The sequence below is a fragment of the Bos indicus x Bos taurus genome, chromosome 12, assembly GCF_003369695.1.
Source record: "Bos indicus x Bos taurus breed Angus x Brahman F1 hybrid chromosome 12, Bos_hybrid_MaternalHap_v2.0, whole genome shotgun sequence".
Classification (NCBI taxonomy): domain Eukaryota; kingdom Metazoa; phylum Chordata; class Mammalia; order Artiodactyla; family Bovidae; genus Bos; species Bos indicus x Bos taurus.
Window position 1 is genome coordinate 71,007,968 of NC_040087.1, and position 12,603 is coordinate 71,020,570.

The 12,603-nt window shown below is 44.5% G+C and overlaps 1 protein-coding gene across 1 annotated transcript in view; it reads left to right on the forward strand.

Moving 5' to 3' along the window:
* The window catches only part of LOC113902124 (multidrug resistance-associated protein 4-like), a 137,115-nt gene that overhangs the window by 30,155 nt on the left and 94,357 nt on the right, over positions 1-12,603 (forward strand). The window contains 4 exon segments of the mRNA XM_027557078.1: positions 2,545-2,584; positions 2,587-2,735; positions 8,627-8,721; positions 8,945-9,031. Coding sequence (XP_027412879.1) covers positions 2,545-2,584; positions 2,587-2,735; positions 8,627-8,721; positions 8,945-9,031 — 371 coding nt within the window.

The following is a 12,603-nucleotide window of genomic DNA, read 5'->3' on the forward strand; positions in this document are numbered from 1 at the left end:
CATGCCTCCTGAGAAACCTGTATGCAGGTCAGGAAGCAACAGTTAGAACTGGACATGGAACAACAACTGGTTCCAAATCAGATAAGGAGTACTTCAAGCCTGTATATCTTCATCCTGCTTATTTAACTTGTATGCAGAGTACATCATGAGAAACATTGGGCTGGAAGAAGCACAAGCTGGAATCAAGATTGCTGGCAGAAATATCAATAACCTCAGATATGCAGATGATACCACCCTTATGGCAGAAAGTGAAGAGGAACTAAAGAGCCTCTTGATGAAAGTGAAAGAGGAGAGTGAAAAGTTGGCTTAAAGCTCAACATTCAGAAAACTAAGATCATGGCATCCAGTCCCATCACTTCATGGGAACTAGATGGGGAAACAGTGGAGACAGTGTCAGATTTATTTTTGGGGACTCCAAAATCACTGCAAATGGTGATTGCAGCCATGAAATTAAAAGATGCTTACTCCTTGGTAAGAAAATTATGACCAACCTAGACAGCAGATTAAAAAGCAGAGACATTACTTTGTTAACAAAAGTCCATCTAGTCAAGGCTATGGTTTTTCCAGTGGTCATGTATGGATGTGAGAGTTGGACTGTGAAGAAAGCTGAGTGCCAAAGAATTGTTGCTTTTGAATTGTGGTGTTGGAGAAGACTCTTGAGAGTCCCTTGGACTGCAAGGAGGTCCAACCAGTCCATCCTAAAGGAGATCAGTCCTGGGTGTTCATTGGAAGGACTGAAGTTGAAGCTGAAACTCTAATACTTTGGCCACTTGATGGGAAGAGCTGACTCATTGGAAAAGACCCTGATGCTAGGAAAGATTGAAGGCAGGAGAAGGGGATGACAGAGGATGAGATGGTTGGATGGCATCACAGACTCAATGGACATCAGTTTGGGTAAACTCTGTGAATTGGTGATGGACAGGCAGGCCTGATGTGCTGTGGTTCATGGGGTTACAAAGAGTCAGACATGACTGAGAAGCTGAACTGATATTGTTCAGGATAGACAGAGACAATGGGGACTTCTTTTCATCTTAGTGGCCCTTCCAGGATATCTGGAGATCATAAAGGCTCTTCCCGGAAGCTTTGAGCATTTCCTCCTATGACTTGACATGATCCCATCAGTGTATGTGTAGTGAATGTGCAGCCATGTGCTGGAGATAAAGGTACATAAGTGAGCAAGACCCTGAATCTCTGCCTTTCAGAGGCAATCAGGTTGTGGGGTGAAACAGATATGCAGTCATATTATTTCAGCCCAGTGTCGTGAGCACTCTGATGGTGTGGATACACACACGCCACATCTGTGTGATGTTGAAGATTGAAATGAAAGGTGCACATACACTTGGTCTGAAACAACAAAATACAGAAACCTAATGTGGGATGTGGGCTTCCCTGGTGGCTCAGTGGTAAAATAATCCCCTGCTAATGCAGGAAACACAGGTTCGGTTCCTGGTCTGGGAAGTTCCCACCTCCCAGTTGTGGAACAACTAATCCCGTGCACCACAACTGTTGGGCCTCTGCTCTGGGGCCTGGAGCTGCAACAACTGAGCCCACGGGCCACAACTGCTGAAGCCTGCCCACTAGAGCCTCAACAAGAAAACCCTCATGCACTGCAATGATGACCCAGTGCAAGCAAAAATAAATAAAATTAAGAATTGTGGTATGGCAGAAACAGATACAACATTGTAAAAAAAAAAAATGAAAAAGATAAAAGAACTAAAAATAAATAAAATTATTTTTAAAAATGTGGGATGTGTACATGAAAGGGTGCTGATTTCCTCTGTCATGGACTTTTGGTCTGTAGACACAACTTACTTGAGAGTTCTTCAGTTGGCTATATTCTTCACACATAGCTTTTTAAGAACAAGTGTTTGTCAAGTAAAGGATACCAGATGCAGGAACAATTGCACTGAATATCAGATATATCAAATACACATCCTGCAGGGCTCTACTAAAGAAGGATGTTGCTGCTGCTGCTACTGCTGCTAAGTTGCTTCAGTCGTGTCCAAATCTGTGTGACCTCATGGACGGCAGCCCACCAGTCTCCCCCTTCCCTGGGATTCTCCAGGCAAGAAAACTGGAGTGGGTTTCCATTTCCTTCTCCAATGCATGAAAGTGAAAAGTGAAAGTGAAGTCACTCAGTCATGTCCAACTCTTAGCAACCCCATGGACTGCAGCCTACCAGGCTCCTCCGTCCATGGGGTTTTCAGGCCAAAGTACTGGAGTGGGTTGCCATTGCCTTCTCCGAGAGAAGGATGTTAAACATTCTCAATTATTCTTTGCTGAGTAGAATTTCATCTGGGGGGATACTCGGGCAGAGTAGACTGTTTATACTATTAATATATTCCTTATTTTCATTCACCATTAGTGTTATTTTCACTTTTTTTGTTGTTGTTGTTTTGGTCTCAACTGTGAGGGCTGTACTTTATCCTGTTGAAAGAAAGGGTTCTATCATGTATCAAGTGCCAGGGTGGGTCAGCTGTGCTGCGGGGCGTGTTCCATCCTGAGTGCACCCTGTTCACGTGTGTGTGTTGCCATCTGTTTCAGTCGTCACTGCTAAACGCTCTGCTGGGGGAGCTGCCCCGAGCCAGGGACAGGTCAGCGTGCATGGGAGGATCGCATATGTTTCTCAGCAGCCCTGGGTGTTTCCAGGGACTGTAAAGAGTAACATTTTATTTGGGAAGAAATATAAAGAAGACAGATATGAAGAAGTAATAAGGGCTTGTGCTTTGGAAAAGGTGAGTAATGACTTCTGAGTTGCATATACTTGAATTTCATTTTTTTAATATAAATTTATTTATTTTAATTGGGGGTTAATTACTTTACAATATTGTATTGGTTTTGCCATACATCAACTTGAATCCACCACAGGTATACACGTGTTCCCCATCCTGAACCCTCCTCCCACCTCCCTCCCCATACCATCCCTCTGGGTCATCTCAGTGCACCAGCCCCAAGCATCCAGTATCATGCATTGAACCTGGACTGGCGATTCGTTTCATATATGATATTATACATGTTTCAATGCCATTCTCCCAAATCATCCCACCCTATCCCTCTCCCACAGAGTCCAAAAGATTGTTCTATACATCTGTGTCTCTTTTGCTGTCTCGTATACAGGGTTATCATTACCATCTTTCTAAATTCCATATATATGCATTAATATACTGTATCAGTGTTTTTCTTTCTGGCTTACTTCACTCTGTATAATAGGCTCCAGTTTCATCCACCTCATTAGAACTGATTCAAATGTATTCTTTTTAATGGCTGAGTAATACTCCATTGTGGATATGTACCACAGCTTTCTTATCCATTCGTCTGCTGATGGACATCTAGGTTGCTTCCATGTCCTGGCTATTATAAACAGCGCTGCGATGAACATTGGGGTACACGTGTCTCTTTCAATTCTGGTTTCCTCGGTGTGTATGCCCAGCAGTGGGATTGCTGGATCATAAGGCAGTTCTATTTCCAGTTTTTTAAGGAATCTCCACAGTGTTCTCCATAGTGGCTGTACTAGTTTGCATTCCCACCAACAGTGTAAAAGGGTTCCCTATGATAGTGGTTTACACTACAAGGTTTGTTAAAAGTTCTTTTTAAAAAATAGATTTTTGAATGTTGCTTAACATTTAAGTTGGTCTTCTGGATAAATCAGCTGCTGCTGCTGCTGCTGCTAAGTCACTTCAGTCATGTCCAACTCTGTGCAACCCCATGGACTGCAGCCTACCAGGCTGCTCCGTCCATGGGATTCTCCAGGCAATAACAGTGGAGTGGGTTTCCATTTCCTTCTCCAATGCATGAAAGTGGAAAGTGAAAGTGAAGTCGCTCAGTCGTGTTCAACTCTTAGTGACCCCATGGACTGCAGCCTACCAGGCTCCTCCATCCATGGAATTTTCCAGGCAACAGTACTGGAGTGGGGTGCCATCGCCTTCTCCAGATAAATCAGCAGGCTTACCTAAATAAGCATATGTATTTACATATGCTGTCATTTTAATTCTTATAGGTTAGTAACACAGAATACATTATCTGGAGGGGGGATTGTTTCATTCTGTGAAGTTTTCATTCACTTTCAACATTTTTTAATGGAAAGCTATAAATATTTACAATAACAGAGAGCATAGTATAATGAACCCTCATGTACCCACCCCCAGCTTCACCCAGAATCAGCTGGTGGCCAGTCTTGCTGCATCTCTACCCCTGCCAGCCCCATCCCAACCCCAGAGTATTGTGGAGCCGATCCTAGACCTCAGATCAGTTCATCTGTAAACATTTCATTATTTTTCTCTAAAAGATAGGAAAGCTTTGGGGGAAAAAAATCACTACTTTATTTCATCTGAAAAATACCTCAAATTCCTGAATATCACCCACCTGCTAGTCTGTGTTTACATGCTGCTGATCATCTCACTGAGAAATCTTCACCATTGTTGGAAGCCACACAAGGTCTGCCCCCTGCACTTGGCTGATGCCTCCTTGGTCCCGTTTAGTCTGTGAGGTTCTCTCACCACTTCATTTTTGACTTGTAATTTATTATTTAAGGAAACCGGAATGGTTTAAAATTTCTTTTTAATACTGCGTCATTTCACTGAGGGAGATTGTTTTTAGAAATGGCATTGAGTTTCACAGAGAATGGTAAGACGAAAGGTTTAACTGTATTTGGGGAATTAAATAAGATTAGTGAGTAAACCATGAGACCTAAACTTAAGTGATAGGAGAATACAATTGACAAAAAGCAAGGAAAAAGAGTAAATGATGTTAAATACTATGTTACTCTCTTGGGTTGTAAAAAAAAACAATGAATAATATCATTAAAGGTCTCCCCCTGGGGTCTCTTCAGTGCAGTCTGGACATCTGACTGCTCTTTTGTACTGTGAGGAAAAGACAGGGACAGATTTTCAAAGGTGTGGTATTGAAGGCTCCAGACCTGCTTTGTGAGGAAATCGTGATTCTCCTGGAACAAGGGCTTGAACATCATAGGTTGCATCAGATGTGTGTGTTCATGATAAGTCACTTCAGTCGTGTCCAGCTCTTCAGCCCTATGAACTGTAGCCTGCCAGACTCCTTTGTCCATTGGATTCTCCAGGCAAGAATACTGGAGTGGATTGCCATTTCCTTCCCCAGGGGATCCTCCCAACCCAGGGATCAAACCCAAGTCTCTGTCTCCTGCATTGGTGGGTGGGTTCTTTACCACCAGCACCACCTGGGAAGCCCTGCATCAGGTGAGCAGCATTTCACAATGATGTGGACACACAGAATTGCTTGTTTAATGGGCCTGTTTCTTTACTTCAGGTTCTTGTTCATGGGTGACTGTATATTTGCAGAAATGATGTCAAGTTAGCGGGAATTAGCTAGATTTTTATTAAATAGTCTAGATACCATATACGGAGAAGGCAATGGCACCCCACTCCAGTACTCTTGCCTGGAAAATCCCAAGGACGGAGGAGCCTGGTGGGCTGCAGTCCATGGAGTTGCTACGAGTTGGGCAGGACTGAGTGACTTCACTTTCACTTTTCACTTTCCTGCATTGGAGAAGGAAATGGCAACCCACTCCAGTGTTCTTGCCTGGAGAATCCCAGGGATGGAGGAGACTGATGGGCTGCTGTCTATGGGGTGGCACAGAGTCAGAGACGACTGAAGGAACTTAACAGCAGATACCATATAAGAAGGGAAAGCAAATGCAGAACAGTGAGAACAGTAGCTCCCATTAATTCAGAACAGTGAGAACAGTAGCTCCAATTAATTCAGAGTCATTTTTCTGCCTTTCACACATGTGCATGCACACACCTAAAAAGGTTTATGAGTTATTCATTATTTTTTTATTTAATTTTATTCTTTAACTTTACAATATTGTATTGGTTTTGCCATATATCGAAATGAATCCACCACAGGTATACACGTGTTCCCCATCCTGAACCCTCCTCCCTCCCGGTACCATCCCTCTGAGTCGTTCCAGTGCACCAGCCCCAAGCATCCAGTATCGTGCATTGAACCTGGAGTAGTGACTCGTTTCATATATGATATTATACATGTTTCAATGCCATTCTCTCAAATCATCCCACCCTCTCCCTCTCCCACAGAGTCCACAAGACTGTTCTATACCTCTGTGTCTCTTTTACTGTCTCATACACAGGGTTATTGTTACCATCTTTCTAAATTCCATATGTATGCATTAGTATACTGTATTGGTGTTTTTCCTTCTGGCTTACTTCACTCTGTATAATAGGCTCCAGTTTCATCCACCTCATTAGAACTGATTCAAATGTATTCTTTTTAATGGCTGAGTAGTACTCCATTGTGGATATGTACCACAGCTTTCTTATCCATTCGTCTGCTGATGGACATCTAGGTTGCTTCCATGTCCTGGCTATTATAAACAGTGCTGCGATGAACATTGGGGTACACGTGTCTCTTTCAATTCTGGTTTCCTCAGTGTGTATGCCCAGCAGTGGGATTACTGGGTCATATGGCAGTTCTATTTCCAGTTTTTTAAGGAATCTCCACAGTGTTCTCCATAGTGGCTGTACTAGTTTGCATTCCCACCAACAGTGTAAGAGGGTTCCCTTTTCTCCACACCTTCTCCAGCATTTATTGCTTGTAGACTTTTGGATTGCAGCCATTCTGACTGGCATGAAATGGTACCTCATAGTGGTTTTGATTTGCATTTCTCTGATAATGAGTGATGTTGAGCATCTTTTCATGTGTTTGTTAGCCATCTGTATGTCTTCTTTGGAAAAATGCCTATTTAGTTCTTTGGCCCATTTTTTGATTGGGTCATTTATTTTTCTGGAATTGAGCTGCAGGAGTTGCTTTTATATTTTTGAGATTAGTTGTTTGTCATTTGTTTCATTTGCTATTATTTTCTCCCATTCTGGAGGCTTTTTCACCTTGCTTATAGTTTCCTTTGTTGTTCAGAAGCTTTTAAATTTAATTAGGTCCCATTTGTTTATTTTTGCTTTTATTTCCAATATTCTGATTCCCAGATCCTCAGGTTACAACTTTATTTCCTTCTTAGTTTTGAGTTTTTCCTGCTTTCACAGACAAGCATCTGCTTAGTCCATCTGATCTTCTGGGTTTCCTGTGAGCACACCATTTCTTTCCTTTTGATTTTCCTGCCCAGCTTGCTATTTCTGCTCCCATTTCTTGGACAGACCTTATCTGTCACTTACTTTAAGTATTACTGTGAAGACTTGGGTCGGGTGTTATCCCTTCTCTGAAAGTGGGAAGCTGAGGCAGAGATCGGCAAACTGCCTTTTTAAGAGACACTCATTCCTTGATAAAAACAAGTCCTGTGCCTTCGCCAGCCTGGGCCACCAGCTCTCACACCTGTGTATCTAGCACGGACCTTCATACCTGCATGTACAACTGCAACATGACACCACTGCGAGGTCATCTCAGGTTGCCCATGAGCGAAGTTCCCTAAACCTGCATCCACCACCTGCCCTAACTCAGTAAATGGAGACCCTGTCCTTCCCCTTCCTCACCCCAAACATCACAATCTCCTCTTCTCTTACAGCCACACCCATCCTGTCAGCAGGTCCTTTGGCTCCACCTTCAACATGTGCCTGGAGTGTGACCCCATCTCTCCATTCCCACTGCTCTCACTCTGGTCCTGACCACCGTCATCTCTCACCTTAATTATTCTGGGAACCTCCTCACTTGCATCCACCCTCACCCTTCCCCACTTACTGTCTGTTTTCTGTAATGCACAGGAGTGATTTCTTAAATCCTCAAACCAGGTCTGTCCCCCTCCTCCTGTTACTGGAGTGCCCCCAGGCTCCTCCTGTTCTGTCTCTGCCCTCACTCCCCTCATTCTCACTCCGCTCTCCTGCCTCCTTGTCCTGAACCCCTTGGGCATCTCCCTGTGGCCCCTGCAGTCGCCCCTCCCTCTGTGAGGAGCAGCCTCTCCAGGTCTGCCTGAGCCCCCCCCCGCCAGATCTGCTCACACCATCTCTGAGCAGAGCCCTCCCCCACAGTGTGGACTCACTTCCCTCCTTCACTCTCCATCCCCCTGAGCCGGCTTCCTTTTCCTTCCTCTCCTCAGTACTTGTGCTCAGGTTAATTTTCCATATCATCTGTCTTCCATCATGGAAAGAAACTCTAGGAGCTTTGTTTCTTCACAGCTGAGTTCATTGTGCCCAAAGCAATGCCTGTCATACATTAGGTCCTCAGTAAATATCTGTTAAAATGGTCAAACACATAGATGCTGTGCAAAACTACAGAATGAAAACAAATGAAAAACACTGAGAGGTTTTTTTTTTCTTCCTTTTTTTTAATGTTCAAGGTCACAGTTTAGTTACTCTGACTTATACCCACTGCTCTAGCTTCCCAGGTAGCTTGGTGGGAAAGATTCCACCTGCCAGTGCAGGAGACACAGGAGACATTGATTCGATCCCTGGGTCAGGAGGATCTCCTGGAGGACAAAACAACAAACCACTCCAGTGTTGTTGCCTGGAGAATCCCATGGACAGAGGAGCCTGATAAGCCCTAGTCCATGAGGTGACAAAGAGTTCAATACGACTTATCAGCTGAGCATGTATGCACATTAATCAAATACTTGTGTGAGGAACTAATGCTAAAAATGTAAGAAGGTAGTAGAATACATTTTATATATTTTTCCCCTTTTCTATCTGTATAGGATTTACAGCTTTTGGAGGAAGGAGATCTAACTGAAATAGGAGAAAGAGGAACCCCGCTGAGTGAAGGACAGAAAGCCCGGGTCAGCCTTGCCAGGTAAATGGGGTTTCAGTTGCCATCCTGCCCCTCCTCCTCCACGGATCCTGGTGGACATAAGCACACAGACCCCACTCACTGGATGGGCCTGTGTGATGCAGGGTCTTGGCCCTTTCCTTGGGCTCCTGGAAGGAACATAAAGTTGTTGGACACCATTATGATTCAGAGATGAGACTCAGGGAGTGTGAAGTGTCCTCTCCTGACATCTCTCTACGTTTTCTAGAGCCGTGTATCAGGACGCAGACATTTACCTCCTGGACGATCCGCTCAGTGCAGTGGATGCAGGAGTCAGCAGGCACTTGTTCGAACAGTGAGTTTGCTCCTATTTTCTATCGTTTCTTCTTTCCAAAAGCCCTTCAGGGATGATGGAAGAGAGCTCAGAAAGGTCTTTGTGCTCCAGGAGACTCAGCTCCCTCTGCCCTGGTGTCCCTCCCTTCCCTCCCTTCCCTCCATAGAAGATCCATCCTAGAGAAATCTTGCATCCTGATGAGGTCAGGACAGGAAAATACAGCAGGTGCTTCCAGTGTGTGGGGCCAGTGGGGTCCGTGCTTTAGGGAGTGAGGTATAGATGGCAGTTTCCCTCCTGCTACTTGCAGTTGATTACCAGACACTCTGGGTGGATCCAGATGCCAGGAATAAGAAAGATGATGCAGAGTTTTTAAATCGGAGAGTGAGGCTCTATAACCTGGTACTTGGCTACCAGTTTTTTTCCTCCATCATTTGCTTAAGACATGTTAGAGGCAAAGTTTTCAGTACTGACATAGGGCTTCCATGGAACGACCCAGTTGGTTTATTCTTGTTATACTATCTCTTTGGAAATAAAGTCTTTCTTAAGTTTAGACTTAATAAAGTCTAGAATCTGAGAATCATTTATTCCATATCTGAGTATGATTTCAATTATTTCATGTTATTTCATGGATGCTTACTAGAATTAATACTTAGACACTACAATGTAGTGTCACCTATAATCTGGCTTAAGTCTTGACTCTCATTCCTGTTTCTCAAATGTAGAACTTGTCAGTGGCTCCTGGTTGGCTATACAATGACTAAAGTAGAACAACTCTGATTCTTTTCTGTGTATAATGTGTCCTAACATACACTGACTGAGGCCTCTTATGGAGTCTAGATTGGCCTTTTTGAAAGCCTTGCGAACTTGTTTTTGTCCTAAAACAGGCTTCACATTTCCCCCATGGTCAGGTCACTTGCTGTTGTTCACTTTGTTAAAGTCAATGAGCCTTCCAGCTGCACTTATAAACACCCTGCTGTGTGCACTGAGATCAATGCGTTACTGCACAAAACCGCTTAGTTTACAAGGAGGACAGTGAGCCTGGAGAGGGTAAGGACCCACACTGGGCAGAATAAGGAAGACTAGGATGCCCAGCTCTCATTCCTGCTTCTAAGGAACGTGTCTACGTGGAGCTTGTTAAAACAGATCCCTGGGGGAAAGCTCAGCAGAGTCAGGGTTTAGAGTGTTTTAATACAGGATAGTAGGTGCTGAATGTAAAGTGGAAGTGTCAGCTGGAGGCTTTCACTGAAGTTGGAAAGCTCCCTGTGCCCAGGGCTGGGCAGGAAGTACCCTGGGGGCCTGCAGGCTGGGCAGGTGTGTGGAGGCTGAGACAAGGACCCAGTCCTTTGCTGAAGCAAGAGTAGAAGCTCAGGTGTGAAGGGAGGAGAAAGTAAGGCTGTGAGGAGAATAGCAAGCATGTCCTCGTCTGGAGGAGGCGGAGTGTTCAGCAGAGAGAAGCTGTTTGGAAATTCTCGCTCTCAGGTCCTGTGTTAGTTTCTAGGACTGTGTCTGTCCAGGCTGCTCTCGCAGGACACCAGAGCTGAGTGGCTTTAGAAATAACAAGTTTTTATCTCATGGTTTTGGAGGCTGGGAAAGTCCAAGTCAGGGTGCTGAAAGATTCAGTCTGGTGAGGGTCCGATTCCTGTGGCCTCATGTGGTGGCAGAGATGAGGGAGCCATGTGGTTCCTTTTATCAGGGCACTAATCTCTTTGATTCAGGCTCCATCCTCATGACCTGGTCCCTCCCGACAGCCCCACCTCCTAATGCCAACACAGTTGGGATTAGGTCTCAGTAGATGACTTTAGAGGAGTAAAACATTCAGTCTATAGCAAGTTGTCACAGATGGGGGTGCTCAAAGAATAGAAATTAAATTTCTCACAGTTTTTGAGGCTACAGGTTCAAGGTGTGGGTGGTTTGGTTTTTCCTGAGACTTCTCTCCTTGGCTTCTGACCTCATCCCCTCGCTGTGTCCTCACACAGTTGGAGTTTTCTCTAGTTGTAGTGGGCAGAGGCTACTCTCTAGCTGTGATGCATGGACTTCTCATTGTGGTGGCTTCTCTCGTTGCAGAGCCCGGGCTCTATGGTGTGTGGGCGAGTAGTTGCGGTTCCTGGGCCCCAGAGCACAGGCTCAGTAGTTATGGTGCATTAGCTGAGGTGCTTTGCACATGTGGGATCTTCCTGGACCAGGGAGGGATCCCGTGTCTCCTACACTGGCAGGTGGATTCTTTGCCACTGAGCCACCAGGGAAGCCCCCATTTGTATATTTTTGCTTATATGTCTGTTGCCTTAGGAGACTGACCTAAGAAAACATTGGTATAATTTATATCACAGAAGATTTTGCCTATAATCTCTACAGGGAGTTTTATGGTGTCACATCTTATGATTAAGTATTTAAGCCATTTTGAGTTTATTTTTGTGCATGGTGAGGGAGTGTGTTCTAACTTCATTGATTTCATGCTTGTGTCTCTGTCCTTGTATCTTAGTCTCTTCATCTAAGCATACCAGTCAGATTAGATTAGATTCAGTATAATTAAGGGTAATGTTTACCTTTTTAAAGTCCATGACACCAAAGTCTAAGGTACTGAAGACTCAGGTGACCACATGTGAATCTGAGGGGATGTCATTGATTTCTAGCAAGTCCAGAATAGCAAAGTAGAGACTTCAGCAGAGTCAACAAATTTGAGAGGGAGACCTGTGAGGAGCTCTGGGCTCTGGACACTAGGAGCTGGCTAGGAGCTGGGATTCCATGTCCACTAAGCAGGCGTTGTTAGACTTTGGTGGAACCTGCCCTTGTAGAAAACGTGCTTAGTGTTGGGGTGATAAAAGAGTTGTGGAGATGGATGGTGGTGATGGTTGCACATCAATGTGAATGTACTTAATGCTACTGACTTGTATGCTTAAAACGGCAGAAACAGTAAATTTCATGTTAGGTATATTGTAACACACATACAAACCTGAATAGTGGCACAGAATCCTTGAGAACAAGAGGGAACAGGGCAGATGACACATGGCACGGTCTCCAGCTCTCTGATCTGACCCCCCTTTCCCAGCCTCTCATATTCATGACTTGATGAATTTTCCCTTAGAGAAGTGCCTTCTGTTTTGTCATGAGTTCAGTGACAGGCGCTAGTGCTGTGACAGCGATTCCCCACCCCCACCCTCCTGGCATTATGAGTAGCTCAGCCTCCTTGTTCCCAGCGCCCCACCCTGAGCTCACAAATGTGTGTCACCCCGTCTTGTGAGCATCTGCACAAGTTCTCCATCACGGCAGGAACAAATTCTGCTGGTCATTGAATCCATGTCACAGGGAGGGGAGAGCAAGGCATTTTGGTGCCAAGTACAGTGTGCTGATCGCAGAAGTTCTCCTGAGTTCTTTTTCAAACACTGGAGATATTTATAAAATCCTCTCAAATATTTTGAGTATACTGCTTTGGATATATACTTGATAGAAGCAAGCTTAAGACTGTTGTTTGTAATCAGAACCACATTCTCTAGGGAAAGTTAAAGCAGAGAGCATGAAAGCAATTTAGGAAACCACTCAGCAGCAACTGGAGAGTGTTCTCAAGTCAGAGAATCGGATGGAACAATATGCTGTGA